Source organism: Puma concolor, chromosome B2, assembly GCF_028749965.1.
Source record: "Puma concolor isolate L17-30 chromosome B2, mPumCon1.1.hap2, whole genome shotgun sequence".
NCBI classification, from domain to species: Eukaryota; Metazoa; Chordata; class Mammalia; order Carnivora; family Felidae; genus Puma; species Puma concolor.
Genome location: NC_141671.1, coordinates 152382330 through 152401160, shown reverse-complemented (window position 1 = coordinate 152401160; position 18831 = coordinate 152382330). Strand labels below are relative to the sequence as shown.

At 43.2% G+C, this 18831-nt stretch overlaps 1 protein-coding gene across 1 annotated transcript in view; it reads right to left on the bottom strand.

Moving 5' to 3' along the window:
• Positions 1–18831, bottom strand: part of AFDN (afadin, adherens junction formation factor) — a 142530-nt gene that overhangs the window by 48947 nt on the left and 74752 nt on the right. Inside the window, 7 exon segments of the mRNA XM_086708319.1 lie at positions 7249–7343; positions 7624–7769; positions 8499–8519; positions 10422–10627; positions 10752–10813; positions 14356–14471; positions 18298–18367. Coding sequence (XP_086564445.1) covers positions 7249–7343; positions 7624–7769; positions 8499–8519; positions 10422–10627; positions 10752–10813; positions 14356–14471; positions 18298–18367 — 716 coding nt within the window.

Genomic DNA, 18831 nt, shown 5'->3' with positions numbered 1-18831 from the left:
AACAAGTGCCCTCCTCGATGCCCATCACCCATCTAGCCCATCCCGCCCACCCACCTCCACTCCAGCAACCCTCAGTCTGTTCTGTGTTTAAGAGTCTAATTTGTCTCCTCTGGTTGTATCTTATTTTGCCTTCCCTTCCCCTATGTTCATCTGTTGTGTTTCTTAAATTCCACGAGGGAAATCATATTCGTCTTTCACTGACTTATTCTGCGTAGCATAATACACTCTAGTTCCATCCACATTGTTGCAAGTAGCAAGACATCATTCTTTCTCATCACCGAGTAATATTCCATTGTATACAGATACCACATCATTTTTTTTATTAAATTTTTTTTAACATTTATTTATTTTTGAGACAGGGAGAGACAGAGCATGAACTGGGGGGAGGGGGGATCAGAGAGAGGGAGACACAAAATCTGAAACATGCTCCAGGCTCTGAGCTGTCAGCACAGAGCCCGATGCAGGGCTCGAACTCACGGACCGCGAGATCATGACCTGAGCCGAAGTCGGCCGCTTAACCGACTGAGCCACCCAGGAGCCCCGAGATACCACATCATCTTCATCCATTCCTCAGTTGATGGAAATTTAGCCTCTTTCCATACTTTGGTTATTGTTGATAGCACTGCTATAAACACTGGGGTGCATGGGCCCCTTCGAATCAGCATTTTTGTGTCCTTTGGATAAATACCTAGTAGTACAATTGCTGGGTTATAGGGTAGTTCTATTTTTAATTTTTCGAGGAAGCTCCACACTGTTTTCCAGAGTGCCACACCAGTGTGCATTCCCACCAACAGTGCAAAAGGGTTCCCCTTTCTCCACATCCTTGCCAGCATCTGTTGTTGCCTGAGTTGTTAATATTAGCCATTCTGACAGGTGTGAGGTGGTATCTCACTGTGGTTTTGGTTTGTATTTCCCTGATGATGAGTGAGGTTGAACATGTTTTCATGTGTCTGTTAGCCACCTGGAGGTCTTCTTTGGAAAAGTGTCTGTTCATGTCTTTTGCCCATTTCTTCACTGATTAGTTTTTTTTTTTGGGGGGGGGGCGGTGTTGAGTTTAAGTTCTTTACAGATTTTGGATACTAACCTTTTATCCAATATGTCATTTGCAAATATGTTCTCCTATTCTGTAGGCTACCTTTTAGTTTTGTTGATTGTTTCCTTTGTGGTGCAGAAGCTTTTTCTCTTGATGACATCCCTATAGTTCACTTTTGCTTTTGTTTCCCATGTCTCTGGAGACATGTCAAGTAAGTTGCCTGCAGGTGAGGTCAAAGAGGTTGTTGCCTGTTTTCTCCTCTAGGATTCTGATGGTTTCTGGTCTTAATTTTAGGTCTTTCACCCATTTTGAGCTTTTGTGTATGGTGCAAGACAGTGGTCCCGGTTCATTCTTTCGCAGGTTGCTGTCCAGTTTTCCCAACACCATTTGCTGAAGAAAGTCTTTTTTTCCACTGAATATTCTTTATTGCTTTAAGATTATCTGGCCATATGTTTGTGGGTCCATTTCTAGATTCTCTATTCTGTTCCATTGAACTGTGTGTCTGTTTTTGTGCCAGTACCACATTGTCTTTGTGATTAAAGCTTTGTAATACAGGTTGAAGTCCGGAACTGTGATGCCTATAGCTTTGGTTTTGACTATTCGGGGTCTTTTCTGGTTTCATACAAATTTTAGAATTGTTTGTTCTAGCTCTGTGAAGAATGCTGTGTTATTTTGATAGGGATTGCACTGAATATATAGATTGCTTTGGGTAGTATCAACATTTTAACGTTTATTCTTCCAATCCATGAGCATGGAATGTTTTTCCATTTGTGTCCTCGATTTCTTTTATAAGCTCTCTGTAGTTTTCAGTGCATAGATCTTTTACCTCTTTGGTTAAGTTTATTCTTAGGTATTTTATGGGTTTTGATACAACTGTAAATGGGATCAATTCCTTGATTCTCTTTCTGCTGCTTCATCATTGGTGGATAGAAATGCAACAGATCTCTGTATGCTGATATTACACACTGCAACTTTGCTGAATTCATGTATCAGTTCCAGCGTTTTTTGGTGGAGTCTTTGGGTTTTTCATAGAGTATCATGTCTTCTGCAAAGAGTAAGTTTGATTTCTTCCTTGCCAATTTGAACCCCTTTTCTTTTTGTTGTCTGATTGCTGAGGCAAGGACTTCCAACACTGTGCTGAATAATAGTGGTGGGAGTGGACATTGTTGTTGTGCTCCTGCCCTTAGGGGGAAAGCTCTGTTTTTGCCCCATGAGGATATTAGCTGTGGGTCTTCCATATGAGGCCTTTATGATCTTGAGGTGTGTTCCTTATATCCCTTTGATAATTTTTTTATCAAGAAAGAACGCTGTATTTTGTCAAATGCTTTCTCTGTATCTATTAAGAGGATCCTGTGGTTCTTATCCTTTATTAATGTGATGTATCACATTGATTGATTTGTGGATATTAAACCAGCCTTGCAGCCCAGGAATAAATCCCACTTGCTCATGGTGAATAATTCTTTTTATGTGTTGTTGGATTTGGTTTGCTAGTATCTTGTATGAGAATTTTTGCATCTGTGTTCATGAGGGAAATTGGTCTGTAGTTCTTTTTAGTGGGGTCTCTGCTCTTGGAATCAAGGCAATGTTGGACTCAGAATGAGTCTGGAAGTTTTCCTTCTGTTTCTGTTTTTTGGAATAGTTTCAAAAGAATAGGTGTTAAGTCTTCTTTAAATGATAGAATTACCCTGAAAAACCACCTGGCCCTGGAATGCTGTTTGTTGGGAGTTTTGATTACTGATTCTATTTCTTTAATGGTCATGGATCTGCTCAAACTTTCTATTTCTTCCTGTTTCAGTTTCGGTAGTTTATATGTTTCTAGGAACTTGTCCATTTCTTCCAGATTGCCCAATTTGTTGGCATACAATTGCTCACAATGTTCTCTTATCATTGTGTTTTTGTGGTGTAGGTTGTGATCTCTCCTCTTTCATTCGTGATTTTATTTATTTGCATCCTTTACTTTTCTGATAAATCTGGATACAGTTTATCAATTTTGTTACTTCTTTCAAAGAATCAGCTCCTGGTTTCATTGATCTGTTCTACTGTTCTGATTTCAAGACAGCTGATTTTTGCTCTAATCTTTATTTTGCTTCTTCTGCTGGTTTTAGGCTTTGCCATTCTTTTTCCAGCTCTTTTAAGTGTAAGGTTAGGTTGTGTATTTGAGACATTTCTTCCTTCTTTAGGAAGGCCTGGATTGCTATATATTTCCCTCTTATGACAGCCTTCGCTGTTTTCATTTTCATTGGCTTCCATCACTTTTTAATTTCCACTTTAATTTCTTGGTTAATAACCCATTCATTCTTTAGTAGGAGATTCTTTAATCTCCCAAGTATTTGTGGTCTTTCCAATTTTTTTCTTGTGGTTGATTTCTAGTTTCATAGTGTTATGGTGTGAAAACATTCAAGGTATGATCTCAATCTTTTGGTACTTATTGAGGGCTGATTTGTGACCAGTATGTGATCTATTCTGGAGAATGTTCCATGTGTGCTCAAGAAGAATGTGTAGAATGAAATGCTGCTTTAGGATGATGTGTTCTGAATAGATCTGTTAAGTCCATCTGGTCAAGTCATTCAAAGCCATCATTTCCTTGTTGATTTTCTGCTTAATCTGTCCATTGCTGTAAGTGGGGTTCTGAAGTCCCCTATTATTATGGTATTATTGTCAATGAATTTATGTTCATGATTCATGGATATATATATTTGGGTGCTTCCAAGTTGGGCGCATATTTACAATTGTTAGATCTTCTTGGTAGATAGACTCTTTAGTTATAATGCCCTTGTTCATCTCGTTACAATCTTTGTTGTAAAATCTAGTTTGTCTGATATAAAAATGGCTACTCTGGCTTTCTTTTGACAACCATTAGCATGACAGATGGTTCTCCATCCCCTTACTTTCAAATCTGCAAGTGCCGTAAGGTCTAAAATAAGTCTTGTAGGCAGCATACAGATAGGCCTTTTCTTATCCTTTCTGATATCTTAGGTCTTTTGGAGTATTTAGTCCATTTACATTTAGAGTGATTGAAAGATATGAATTTAGTGCCATGTATTTAGTGCCATGAATTTAGTGCCATGTAGTGCCGCCTGTAGAGCTAGGTGTTTCTGGTGATGTTCTCTGGTCCTTTCTAGTCTTTGTTGCTTTTGGTCTTTTGTCTTTTCTCCAAATAGTCCCCCTTAATATTTCCTGCAGGGCTGGACAGTGGTCACAAACTCCTTTAGTTTTTGTCTAGAAAACTCTTTCTCCTATTCTGAATGACAGCCTTGATGGATATAAAACTCTTGGCTGCGTATTTTTTGGATTCAGCACGTTGAATATACCCTGCCACTCCTTTCTGGCTTGCCAAGTCTCTGTGGACAGATCTGCTGTGAACCTGATTTGTCTTCCCCTGTAGGTTAAGGACCTTTTTTTTCCCCTTGCTGCTCTCATAATTCTTTCCTTGTCTGTGTATATTGTGAATTTGACTATGATCTACCTTGGTGACGGTTTGTTTGTGGTGAACCTAATGGGAGTTCTCCATGCTTACTGGATCTTGATGGCTGTATCCTTCCCCAGGTTAGGGAAGTTTACAGCTATAATTTGCTCACATAGACCTTCTGACCTTTTTTCTGTCTCTTCATCTTCTGAGACCTCTAGGATTCGAATGTTTTTCCTTTTGAATAAGCTGCTAAGCTCTCTAAGTCTTGTATCGTCATCTTTTGCATTTCTCTTTTTTTCTGCTTCATTATTTTCCATAATTTTTGTTATTTTCCACAATTTCATCTTCTACCTCACTGATTCGCTGCTCTGCTTCGTCTATCCTTGCCATTGTGGCACCATTCAAGATTGCATCTCGGTTATAGCATTTTTAATTTCAGCCTGACTAGATTTTAGTTTTTTTATCTGAGAAAGGGATTCTCTGGTGTCTTCTATGTTGTTTTTCAACCGCAGTTAGTATTCTTATAATCGTGGTTTTAAATTCTAGTTCAGACATCTTATATCTATGTTGATTAAGTCCCTGGCTGTCATTTCTTCCTGTTCTTTCTTTTGGGGTGAATTCTTCCATCTTTGTCATTTTGCAAGAAGAAAAAAATTATAAAATAAAAATTCAAAACAAAACAAAAATCAAATAAAGGAAGCTATATCCTAAGTGTGTTTCAGTCTGCTTATTGAAAGAAGCTTTATGGAAGAGAGAAAGAAGAGACAGGAAAGAAAAAAAAAAAAGTAAAAAAGTCAGGAAATTAAAAGAAATTTTAAAATCGTAAAAGACAATAAAAATAGATTGAAAAAATTTTAAAAATAAAAAAGAATTTGCTCTTTCTGTACCCAAGAGGACAAAAAGAATGAGGAAAAAAAAAGATTTAAACAAAAACAGAAGCAAAGAAAATAAATAAGTGGGCCAGCAAACAATGAAAACCAAGTGAAGTTACATCCAGTTTTCCCTAGAACTGAAACTATGAAGCCCTCTATGAACTGTACACTAAACAGATGGATGGACTTGTGCTGGTCTTCTGGGGGAGGTGCTTGGTTGGTACGTGTGATGGCTCCATTCTCCACTAGATGCCACTGCTTAGCTTAGCTTCTGGGGTGGATCAGGAAAGGTGGAAATGGCTTCACCCAGCTCCTAGTCTCTGGTGCAGGAATCTCGCACTCTCACCAACCTGCAATCAAGTACGCCTCCTTTGTCTCAGGCCTCTGTCCACTTCCTGCCTCTACCCTGTCAGTGTCCAAGCCGTCCCTTCCAAAGTTTCATCAGGCAGCACCTCCCTCCAGAGTTTCATCTCAGATGGGATTGTGTTTCAAAAGTCCATACTTCACCAAAATCTACAAAGAGCTCACCAAACTCCACACCCGAAAAACAAATAACCAAGTGAAGAAATGGGCAGAAAACATGAATAGACACTTCTCTAAAGAAGACATCCAGATGGCCAACAGGCCCATGAAAAGATGCTCAACGTCGCTCCTCATCAGGGAAATACAAATCAAAACCACACTCAGGCATCACTTCACGCCAGTCAGAGTGGCCAAAATGAACAAATCAGGAGACTATAGATGCTGCAGAGGATGTGGAGAAACGGGAACCCTCTTGCAGTGTTGGTGGGAATGCAAACTGGTGCAGCCACTCTGGAAAACAGTGTGGAGGTTCCTCAAAAAATTAAAAATAGACCTATCCTATGACCCAGAAGTAGCACTGCTAGGAATTTACCCAAGGGATACAGGAGTGCTGATGCATAGGGGCACTTGTACCCCAATGTTTATAGCAGCACTCTCAACAATAGCCAAATTATGGAAAGAGCCTAAATGTCCATCAACTGATGAATGGATAAAGAAATTGTGGTTTATATACACAATGGAGTACTACGTGGCAATGAGAAAGAATGAAATATGGTCCTTTGTAGCAACGTGGATGGAACTGGAGAGTGTTATGCTAAGTGAAATAAGCCATACAGAGACAGACAGATACCATATGTTTTCACTCTTATGTGGATCCTGAGAAACTTAACAGAAACCCATGGGGGAGGGGAAGGGGAAAAAAAAAAAAAAAAGGTTAGAGTGGGAGAGAGCCAAAGTGTAAGAGACTCTTAAACTGAGAACAAACTGAGGGTTGATGGGGGGGGGGGGGGGCGGGAGGGAGTGGATGGTGGGTGATGGGTATTGAGGAGGGTACCTTTTGGGATGAGCACTGGGTGTTGCTTGGAAACCAATTTGACAATAAATTTCATGTATTGAAAAAAAAAAAAAGAAAGAAAGAAAAAGCAGAACTCCATACTTCAGAGACCCCTGTGGCTTGGACCCATGTCAACTCTCTGGGGGAGGGTCTTGCTGAGCAATGGCAGGGTACCGGCTTGCCTCCGAAAATGTCCATGCAATCACTGAGCAGCAGCAGCTCTGAGATTATAGCAAATCACAACACACAGCTGGTGTCAGGTGTTGCCACACCCTGGCCTCTTTAGGTCTCAATACCAGCAAACATGGCTGCTCTCCGGGGTCCACTGGGACCTATGGGAAGAGGTCCTATGGCCTCTACCAGATGCACAGTGAGAGCTAGTCTTAAGTCAAACAGATGGTAGTTACAACTTCTTAAAGAATGCCAAATCAAATAGGTCATCTCATTTATTTGTAAGATACCTTCCTCTTGTGTAGATTAAGTATTAAAATAAAGTTAAACAGGAAGGAGGGAAGAAGGAAAGCAGAGGCAGGGAGAAGGAGGAATAGAGGAAGAAGGGAGAAAACAATATTCTAACCTATTTTTGGTCTTTGTAGACTGTTCTCTTCAGGGTCATCCAGAAAAGCCGGCATGTAGTTATTCAGTTCTGACTGAAGACAATGAACCAGATATCTGAAAATATGTGAACAATTTTAATAACCTCAGCAGGATGCACTGCCATTGTCAGACAGGGCATCACAGACGAAACAGTTTACACGTTCCATAACATTTTCCATTTAAAATATAGTTTTACTCTCAGGATTCTTGAAACATAGCTCAATAACCTCATTTTACTAAATCAACACATCTGGCATGTATTTATGCTTCTTGATATTCATCTCCAGTTAGGGTAAATAAAAACCTTTAAAAAATCTCTACGGAATAGTGTAATCTCCAAGAACGTGTTCCTTACTTAAACGCCATTTGAACCAAGTGTGCTAAAACATCTTGGGCGTCCAATGTGATTCGACTAAGATCTCGGTCCTGCTTAATGAAGTTGAGAAGCTCAGATGCATTGGCCATCCAGAAAGCAAGTGCCCCTGCGATATTCTTCTGTTTCTGTAGATAGAACACATTCCTATAAGCAACCCCAAGACAAAAAAAAAAAAAAAAAAAAGAATGAAAATAAAAAGGAATGCTCTTGAAAAGCTGCTGAAGATAGACCAGTACCTTCCCATTTTCACCAAGGTATTTACCACAGATACCAGATATTTGCAAAAGAATTTGGATACATATATAGCAATGGAATTGCAACCTCTTCTTGGGATTCATGTATGGATACATGGATCCGATTAGCTACAATGCAAAAACAGAGATACCAAATCATACAACACCCAATTGGAGATCGTGCTTTATCTGGTAATCTGTGAAGTACACACGCATCTATCCATGGTTACCCACAGCCACCCTGATACTCGCAGTCGCTGGCGGAGATGCCGAGCAACTCAGTATCAAGTACTGATCTATCACATCATCTCCCGACCACATGTGCAGGCCAGGCAACTTCAGATGAGATCCAAAGAATAGGAACCAAGGATAAACGAGAAAGAGGAGAAACAGAACTTTTGTCATTTCATATCCACACTGAGTGCATTAAGCAGAAATTATGAAATGCTGATAAAGGTTGCACAGTCAGAAAAGGATTTAGTACTGCATGTTTCAGTTGCTGAATGAGTGTTATGAACCGCCCAGTCCGCTTGCTGGAGTGTTGTGTTTTGACATGGAAGCAGCGCGAGAAACTCAGCTAAGCCGACACAGCCAGGACCAGTTCCCAGCAGCGCATCCTACCTGATCAACCTGGTCTACTTCCTGGAGAGAAACAGACGAGGGGAAATCAAGCAGAACGAGAGAAAGAAACTTGTAAACAATCATGATAGTTTAAAAAAATCAAAACACTAATATGAAGGCACGACATGAAGGTACGACATTTAGTTATGTTATTCCCAAATTACACATTCATTCACGGTTGGGAAGCATCTCTGGAAGTACGTGACATAAAGGATTAGTTTTATGTTCTTAGAGTGGCGCAAGTGAGCGACCTCCAGTTTATACAGGGAAGGTGTTATGATATACACACAAACACACTGATCTACTTAAAAGATTTATAACACAAAGGACTTAACGTCTTTTAACGATATTGTGTGTCTGACTAGCTAAAGGTACACGAGAAGAGTGTCTATCCCCTGGATTAATAGGATGAAAGAGACAGAAAAGACCAACGGTAAAAAACAAAATGAACAAAAAAACTAAGAATTAAAAAAATGTATAAAAAACATAACCATACTAAAATGGAACAAACTCGTTTCTGAAAGGTTTTTACGAATTAAAGCATTTACTATAGTTCTTTCCCAAAATTTTAGGAATTCTCTAATCACAGATTAACCCTAAATCTGAAGTTTAAAAGACCTGTTTTGATAATGATGATCTCACTGACTAGTTCAAATTCAACAAGACAAAGTCTATCAAAAGTAGTCTGATGACAGGAGTTTCCCCAATTTGAAGCAGGCTTCAGAAATGCAAACATGACGGAAGACAATGGCTTTGAACCAAAAGGAAAATCCATGTTTGTTTATAAATTACTAAGAGAGAAACACAAAATGGTATCCAAATAAAATGACAACACTTTTTATCTACTTCCTCATTTGGGTAAAAGAATCATAAGCCCATTACATTCTTATGCTAACCACTCAAACCTAATAGAAACATTTCTTGAAAAGTTGTGGCCTTTGACAACAATTCTCAAGGAATTAACAGATTAGTTAGCTCAAACTATCCTCACAGGAGAAAAACAACCCAACTGTCTAATCACATTGCTTAATGATACATAATTAGAGTTTTATATTTTATAGCTGAATAATAGCACTCATCAGGGGTTTGGGAAAACTTTTTAAAAAATCTGTAAATTTACTTCTAAGGACTTTAAATCTTCAAATTGTGATCTGGCAAACTGCTATGCCAATTTGATCCACCACAGGTGAGGACGACTTAAAAAGAAACAAACCATTCTACAGAGAAAATACCCTTACTTCTTCAAACTTCCAATACAGTCTTATGAAGGAATCTGAACAGGACTTGCATCATAACTGAGAAATGTCATGTCCATCACACCTACCCAAGTGCTATCGAAAAACCCAGAGAGTTCCCACCAGCATCATATGCTCCTTATAAAAAGGGCAAATGCCTCTGTAGAGCCCTTACACAATTCTGGGCGGGGGAGGGTTATGAGGGAAGCAGCTGAATGGGCGGACAGGAATTGGGTTGGCTGACAGAGAAGTTCTGGAATCAGAAGGGGCGGCCGCACAACACTGAACGACCTAAATTCTACTGAATTAGTCGCTTTAAAATGGGTAGTTTTACCTTCCTGTGAAATTCATCTCAACAAAGTGTTTTTTAAGTCTAAGAAAACCCACAAGTGTCAGTACTTTCTCACAACTATTGCACTATTAAGGATTTTTACCCTGCTCATAACGTTACCACGTAGTTTACTTTCCCTTATTCTAACACTTGTAGAAAAAAACAGACGTTTACGTTCCTTTTCAACTTTTCAAGCTCTACAGTTTTCAGTGCTACTTCTAATAGCTTTCATTTCAGAAAAGCCTCTCAAAGTCGAACACGTAAGCACACGGAGACACGGCGGAACTGGCTTTGCCGACACATGCGAACAAGAAGCACGCGCACTGAAGCAGCGGGGCCCGGCGTGCTGGCGCTTACCTGAATCACCCCCTCCATCATGCTCACCATCTTGTTGACTATGGCAATCACTTTGTGAGTACGCTCTGTAGGACTGACATCGGGTCTGTACTGGCTCGACAATACATACCGACATGCCATATATAATACATATGTAGGTGACAACTTAAAATGGACTGTAGAGCTATTAGTATAATTTATAATGGCAGATAAAAATGAATCTTCAGCTGTGAAAAGATTTCAAAAAAGAAGAAAAAGAAAAAAAAGAACAAAAAAAAAACCCATGAAAATCAGATGGAGAAAAATGGAACAAGAAATAATTCACTAACAATGGAATCTGAAATTACTCACAACTTTCCCTGAATTCAATGCTTGCAGGCAGTATGAGTTCAGGCCCAAGAGCATCCTGAGTTCTGAAAAAAGAAAGAGGCCACCTCTTAACATCAGATCACACGGCTACTGACAGTCACCCTATGCGTGTTTCTGCAATTATTTTCAAAATCTCTACATGGTTCGTACACATAATAAAGAGCCCAATGACTTGTTTTCACATGGAAACCATTCAAATATGCAGATGAGCGTACTGGGAGTGATCCTATCCCTACACCTAACGGAGGTCGGTTCCTTGCAGTATCTGCTTCCATCGAGAGAACAGACCCGACCACGATTCTCTATTATGCATGAAGACCGCGCACAGCGGGGCGACCAGGCTGCCGCGCACCTGCCACGGCAACGGCTCGAGTAACAATGCAAAGACGCTACTGGGAGACACAAAGGAAAACTAAACCACAGTGAGCTTGAAACTGAGCTCTTACAAAGGAGAACAAGTTGCTAAGAGCCAGACGCTGCCCTTCTCTTCCGATAAAGGTTACCCAAGACGATTCCTACAGACCCTTTCGGTCGCTCACTATTACCATTTCTCAAGCTCACAGTGAAGCACACCTTTAAAAAAAGGAAAAAAAAGGCCTCCTACTCACATTTTTTTTTAAAGTCACATAAATTCCACTTGTCATCATCTAGCCTGACACTACAAACACAAGGAATTGCCAAGAAATAGAAACCAAGAGCAACTATAATTGGTAACCCTTGTAAGAATTCGCACTAATGTTTATGTGTTTCCAGGCATCCCGATCAAAGTAATTCAGAGGTTAGGTACATTTCGGTTTCTCTAAGAGTTCTTCAAATAGCGGGTCACTCTGTCCCCACGGGTAGGATCAAAGGTTCACGGTCCTGTGAAAGTCTCCTTTCAGTATGAATACATGCATATGGAGGTTATGTGTCCACCAGACACGATGTAAAATATGATTGATTCTGTGTTGCATATTGGTCAAACAACGTCTGAAAGCCATTAATAAGCACAGAATTTCTACAATGTGTAAGACGAATAGTTACCAATCCGATTTAGATCTCCTCACTGCTGCAGTTACACTGTTCTCCACAGCGTTCAGTTTAGTTGTTCTTTCGCGCAGACACGGGATTCGAATCTCAAGCAATTTAATTATTACTCTAAGTTAGTCTGCTACTAACTACATTCTGTGTAGAACACAGGTAAGTCCCGCTGCCCTAACAAGCTGGCAAGTGATCAGGTTCCTTAAGAGTTTAAACCTTTATCATTTTAGCTCAGCTTTAACAGAGACGATCAGGATAAATCTTCTGAAAATCTGTCCTCGACTAGATGAAGGAAATTGACAGTAAAAGCAATGAACCGTGTTGCGTCTTTCCACAAACTTGACTGAAGAGTAAAGAGTGAGGCTATGAGGACTCAGACCGGGAGGGAGACAACTACTGAGGTAAATACGGATCAAACAACAGGGAGGTCAATATTCACATGAAGCGTCACATTTGCTGAAGCGGAGCATCAACATCGCCGTTGATATTTAAGAACCTGTGAGGAACTGAAAGGACATTTTCAGCAGCAACCGCTCACGCATTTACCCTGGACGTAACAACTTCTTCAAAAATGAAGAGAAGAGGGAAAGAATGTGTGGTGGCTGCAGGTCTCCGCGGCCACAGACGCAAGTGGCTCCTTCCCGCAGGCCCGTGCTCCCCTCCCGCCCCTGCACACTGAGGCCTCGACCGGGAGAAAATCCAATGCCATTACCCCGAACTATCAGAATCACTAGAAGGAAAAACAAAATTCTTTTCAACAAATTACGTGCTTCAAAACTTCTTATCTAGTCTGTGATCTGGGATTTGGATTTAACTCGACAATGCAGGTATAAAAAAGCTCTTCAGACAGAATTTGTATGCTCAACTATGTTAACAAGTCTCCTAACTGCCACACATACAGACAGCTAAAACTGCAGAGATCTTTCAGTTCATTAGTTAAACAATAAACTGGGTGAACCTCACTTGTCTGTTTCATCCATTTGAGAAATCTGGTAAAAATAAGGAATATAAAATCTCACTGAAAAAGTAAATGTGTCAGTGGTAATTTAAAGAACTCCATTATTCAAAAAGATTTTTTCCTTGACTAAAACTAGTGTTTTTAAACATATTTATTAAAGTAACTTCGGTTTTTATGAATATACCAATGAAGTGTTGCTTATGCCCACACTGTAGATGTGAAATACAAAGACTGAAAGCAGAAGAATCAGGTTTCCATCATGCTGTAACACCAACCAAATAATACGTATTTATAGGTCAAATAAAACCTTTAGTGAAATCTTTGCCGACAGGATAAGATAAATTCTAACATACAACTGGCCATCATCTGAATCCTCTGACACCGTATTAATATACAGTTTACAGTGCTAAACATCTTATTCTAGAATACGCCACCAGAAACAAGCACACAGAAAGTAGACTTATTACTACATCTAAAAACATTCACAATCAACAAAATTCTCATAACCAAAAGCCCACAATAAAAACAAGGTAAAAACCTGAGATTTCCACAGGAACCTAGAAATCGCATTACTGTGATAAGTGGTATTAAAGTCTTATAACACACAGCGCCCTCTACTGGAAGGCAGAAGATTAAAGAACCAAATCAGCTGCCTGTCACCAAATTGGTAAGTGACCTTGGGCCAGACATGGGCCTCAGGTATTGGATCTGAAAGAGAAGAGTTAGAATGGCTTCATGAAAACTTTGAACAGATTTCTGGTGGGCGCCTCGGTCCCCCTGCTGACACCAGCATGCATGGTACGAGGACACAGGAGTGGTCTTCCGGCCGCCGTGTCCGTGTAGATGCCTCTGCAGAAGCGCTCTGCGGCTCCAGCTCACCAGCATTTGAACTCATCACTGGTTATCTGAGGCACTGACGTTACTTTTCAACATTTAAACAATTTTAGAAATCGCAAGAAAGAATTCTAATTAAGGTAACGTGTACTTACAAATCCTAAGAAAAGGAAATAACAAAAGGCAGACGTTCTCTCTTCAAGAACGAGGACAGGCGACAATATTCATCCCTATCCGCCTCGGCACGAAGACGTGCCATGTCAGAGCGGGAGACGTGGTAACGTGGCACTCGTAATTCTTAACTCCACTTAAAATCGTTTTTGGCTTTTAACATGTGTATTTAAACATGTAAGGATTTCATCTACAAACAGGTGAAATGGCCAGTTGTAGAGTGTCTTAATATACAAATGATCAAATCTTAAACTCCTGCAAAAACTTCCCTTCTCCTTGTTTTTATAGAATAGCACATTTAAAATAGAAGCATTTTTAATTCCAAGTGCCTCCTGCTTCACCTGGGCAGACGGCACCGTGGCACAGAAGCAAGGGACACACACAGCTGCCGACAATGCCTTTTCTTCCAGTTCAGCAACACGAACTGAAAAATCCTCTTTACAACACCGCTAACGTTCTCAAAACGTCAGCTAAACCCTCAGCAGTCACTAGGCCATCCCCCAACCCTCCCCCCCGAGTCCGAGTCCCACTGGTCCCCAACCCCCCCCACCCCGCAACCCGTCCGAGTCCCACCCGTCTGACTGCACAGGAACCACGTCCTACCTGTTTTCTTGCCGGCGGTAGTCCTGCTGCTCCAGTCTCAGCATCGGCTTCACTGTCCCACGCTCGGCCGTGCTGGGGGCAGGCAGTGCCCTGTCGCTGTCCAGCCTGGTGGCGCTCTAAGCCGAGAGAAAACACGGAGCGTTTACAGACAGCGTGCAAGCCAGCCACGCTCACACAGACTGCTGCAGGGGGATAGCTGATGCCAGGCTGCCCGGCAGGGGGAGGCGAGACAGAGATGCCGGAGAAGAGCAGAGAGCAGAAAAGGGCACGGCCGTGCTGAGGACGTCAGGTGCACAGACGCACGCCCAAGAACACGGTCACTGAAAGAACAAACCACACAGCTGCTTTCCTGTTCAAAGAGCTAAAGGCAGGCTCTAACACATAGGCGTGCAGAGGTGGTGCGTGTAAACGGGGCTCTTCAAAACGGGCAGGGACGGGAGCGACTCCTCCCAAACACTCTCTCAAATCAGAACAGAGCTGAGTGTGTGTCCACTCTGAAAAGTTAGGGTCCTTCTTTTACTTGTAAGGAAAGGATTTAAAAATCTGCTCATGACAGCTCAACACCCAATGAAGAACTTAGGACAGAGGCTGGTTTGGTTCTTGCCCTTCATCAGGAGAGAAAGAACACAATACAGGGGCCCGATACAGTACACTTCAGTCCTTCCAAGGAGGGCACATCCCTAACCACCCTGTGGCAGAGGGAAAAGCTACCCGGGTTATTAAGCAAACAACAGGAACAGGATCATTCTACTTATACAAAGAAATTCACCGTAGCAAAAATGTTATGTGAGATTTCTCACTACATCTGTTTATTGTAGAAATTGAGCTTGACAACAGAAGCCATTCTTATCAACTAGAGAGTAACTCTGGGCTGTATCTTTACAGTTTTTCATATTTTCCATAAAGGAGGTTATACAACCCCCTTCATAAAAAATACTCCTTTTCATGTGTTGTAAACATCGGATGGTATTTTTATGTCACAGAACTGTAACGGCCGCATAACAGCTGTCTGTTTACCAAAGTTCACTGAACTAATCCTTTGTTAGGCTGTTTAAAATGTTCACCAGTCCAGGGTGTCCTGGCAATCACGTTTGTAAATACATGTATTCATACACAATAAATACTTTCATAAAATACACTTATAAAAATAAAATTCCTTGGCCAGGATGGCAGCACAGACTACAAAAAACTGTTATAAATGGATAAGGAGGCAATGGGTAAGTAAATTATGGTACGTTTATAAGCTAACATACTATAAAACAATTTTAAGCTTGTTTTCAAATAAAAGGCTTACAAAATAATAGCCAAAGGAAGGACAGAAAGGTGCAGATGTGTGCAGATACTTATTTTTTTTCATTCTATTTTTAATGTTTATTTTTGGGAAAGAGAGTGCGAGCGGGGCAGGGGCAGAGACAGAGAGGGAGACACGGAATCCGAAGCAGGCTCCAGGCTCTGAGCAGTCAGACAGAGCCCGACACGGGGCTCGAACCCACGAACCGTAAGATCATGACCCGAGCCGAAGTCGGACACTTAACTGACGGAGCCCCCCAGGCGCCCCTCATTATTTTTAAATGTATAAATGAATACATCTACAACAGAAAGAGATCACAAGAGGATCCATGAAAATGTCATCAACAGTCAACTATTAACTGCAGATGAATGATTTTCATTTTTTTCCTCATTTTGCTGAGTTTTCTGTTTCGAGCATACATTTTTATAAGAAACTAAGCTTTTTATGAAGACAGCTGCATCTGGTTCCGAGCGTACCTGCTCGCGTACTTCTCCGAGGGGTCTCTGCTACAGCTCCAGAGCCCCAGGCACCTTCTCACCACGAGAAGAGCAGCAGTGAACATACCGAGTGGGACCCTTACCTCCACCAAGTCAACGAACAAGGCCAGCATCAGCTGGCACAGAGAATTTAAAATAAGGCGCTGTAACTAAGAACTGTGAACCAAGCATGAACTATGCTCGGACGCTCAAGAAGGTTTCGAGGAGGAATGAGCAGAAAGGAGGCGGCTGCACGAAAACCAGCAGGAAGGACAGTCGAGGAAGAACAAACTGGCCCCAGTGCCCGGATGGGAAGGAGGCGCGTGTTCTGTGCACAGGCCAGGTCGAGAGGGCAGGTGGCCGGGGCCGAAGGGGCCGTGTGAGCCAGAGGGAAATGTGTGACATTTGGGACGAGAAGCCACCGGGGGCTCGGAAAGCCGGGCGGTAACGGGCTCTAAGTCATATGTTCAGAACACGAGCCTGGCCGTGGGGAGAAGAGGGACAAGCCAGGGCAGCAGCAGAAAGGCCAACTCAGAGGCCATGCAGCACTTCTGCCGTGTGACAACTGCAGCCAGCGTCACACCACAGAAGCAGTGGTGGGGAGAGGCAGGTACCTGCGGACTACTTCGGCCCAACGCAAACGGGACACGCCGACACTGAGGGCTGAGAAGGAAGCAAGGACAAGCAGTGACGGGCTTCTGCTGCAACGACACCACGGACGAGGGCACCACTTACTGACGGCGAAGGACGAGGGGGCTTAAGAGAGCCCAGCCCTGCTCTAGCCGTGGTGAGTGCGAAACACGTGTCCGACATCACCATGGCCACGTCGAGCAAGCTTCCGGGGTCCGGAGAGGCCGGGGCCAAGGATACAGTCAAGGGTAACGAACATATCCGTGTATTTTAACTACCAACTGCCTAAGATCACCTAGGGAACAAGTACAGACAGGAGAGAAGGGGCCTTGGGTCTGAAACCGAGTTTTGAGGCCAAGTGGAGGGGACGGGGAAGGAGGACGCATGGGCAGATGAGCCAGAGGAGGACTGAGCACCGATGGGGGAGAAACCAGGAGAACGACACCCTGGGGGCCGAAGTCAGGCAGCGCCCCCAGTATGCAGTAGGGGCCCAGTTCAGACAGAGGAGACACAGGCCACGGACTCGGCCGTGCGGAGGCCATCAGAGACCGGGACGCACACAGTCCCTCCGACAGCAGGAGCCAATGGGAGCCGAGGGGAGAAGACGGAGTAACAGAGAGCGGACCGCAGAGTATTTCCTCAAGAAATCGTGCTGGCAAGAGAAGCAGAAAGCTGGGCAAGGGCTGGAGCGCACGGTACAGTCGTTAGAACAGGAGACAGAGCAGCGTGTCCGCATGGCGGCTGCTGTGCCGTGGCCTCAACGAACCACAGCCTCGGCGGCCCCTTCCGGAAGGCGAAGGAGGCGGGTGCTGTGTGCCACCCCAGGCCCAAGCCTGAGCAGGCCGGTCGATTCCACGATTCTCGTGAGACACCCAAACATCTGGCCACCCCTGTGGAGAGACGAGCAAGCTGTCCCAGGGAGAAAACAGGAGAACACGTGGAGAGGGGGGCCCGGCCACCTGCGTCCCGGCACAGCCGGGCCACCTCATCGCCCACTAGCAGCCGAATGCAGCAACTCGAGTAACCAACCCCCAGCAAGACCGGCCAGCGAACAGCCCGGGTGAGTCCAAACCACACGGTACAGCTGCGCGCCAAGTAAAACGGGTGCTGCGCGTCCCTGGTCAATTAGGTTGGGGTGGTTTGTTACTGAGCGATACAGACAACCAGCACGAGGACACAAATCCCCCCATCACGCGGAGATATGGGACAACTGTGGGGGCCAGGTCCCCGAGAAGGTAAGCTGGCAGCGAGAGGAGAGGGGAAGTCCACGGTCTCCAGCGGTCGCCTGACGGAGAAGGGCTGGTTCTACGGGGGAGAAGCCTGGGCCCCCCTGCTCGGAGGACTCGGCCCGGCTCGCCACCCGCGGCCTTTGGTGTGGCGCCAGGAGACAGCACGGATCAGGACAGCAAGCTACGGTCCGAAGCCACGGTGAAGTCGGCTTTCGCAAGAGCTCCAGGAGCATACTCCCGACACTTTGGCCACGGGGTCCAGAATGTTCCAGAATGCTACACAAACTCCCTGCTACAGGCAACGTAAAGTACCCACCTTGCTCGCTGGCAGCGCTGCCCCGCTGTGAACATCTCCCCCCAAATCGAAAGTTGTCTCCTGAACAATTCTGCCAGGGTAAAAAAAGAAAGACACTGAATTAACAATTCTCAAATGAAAAGGCATCGTTTTTCTTAACACAAAAGGAACGGCTAAATATCCCAACTCAAAGATCAAGACGCCACTTTATTTTCAACATATAAAGTCACAGAATGAAAACGCTGTTAAAACTTTATGAACTTTTCCTACTGCTCTATACTGAATACTCTCAGGATGCTTTTAAAACTATATTTTAATAACAATAAATTGGAAAGAACCGTCCAAGAAACAAGCAAGCCGCTTCATCACACAATGGCACATAAATGAAGTGCCCAGTCTGTGGCGCCACGAGCCCGTCTGTCAACACAGGGAAAGCGACACTGACCTCAGGAGAATACGGCACAGGCACTAAACTGCCTTCCTCTGAAAGCCAATCTGATGAGAGCTGAAAAGCTCACGGATACCACCACTTGGGCCACGATACAGAAATGGGGA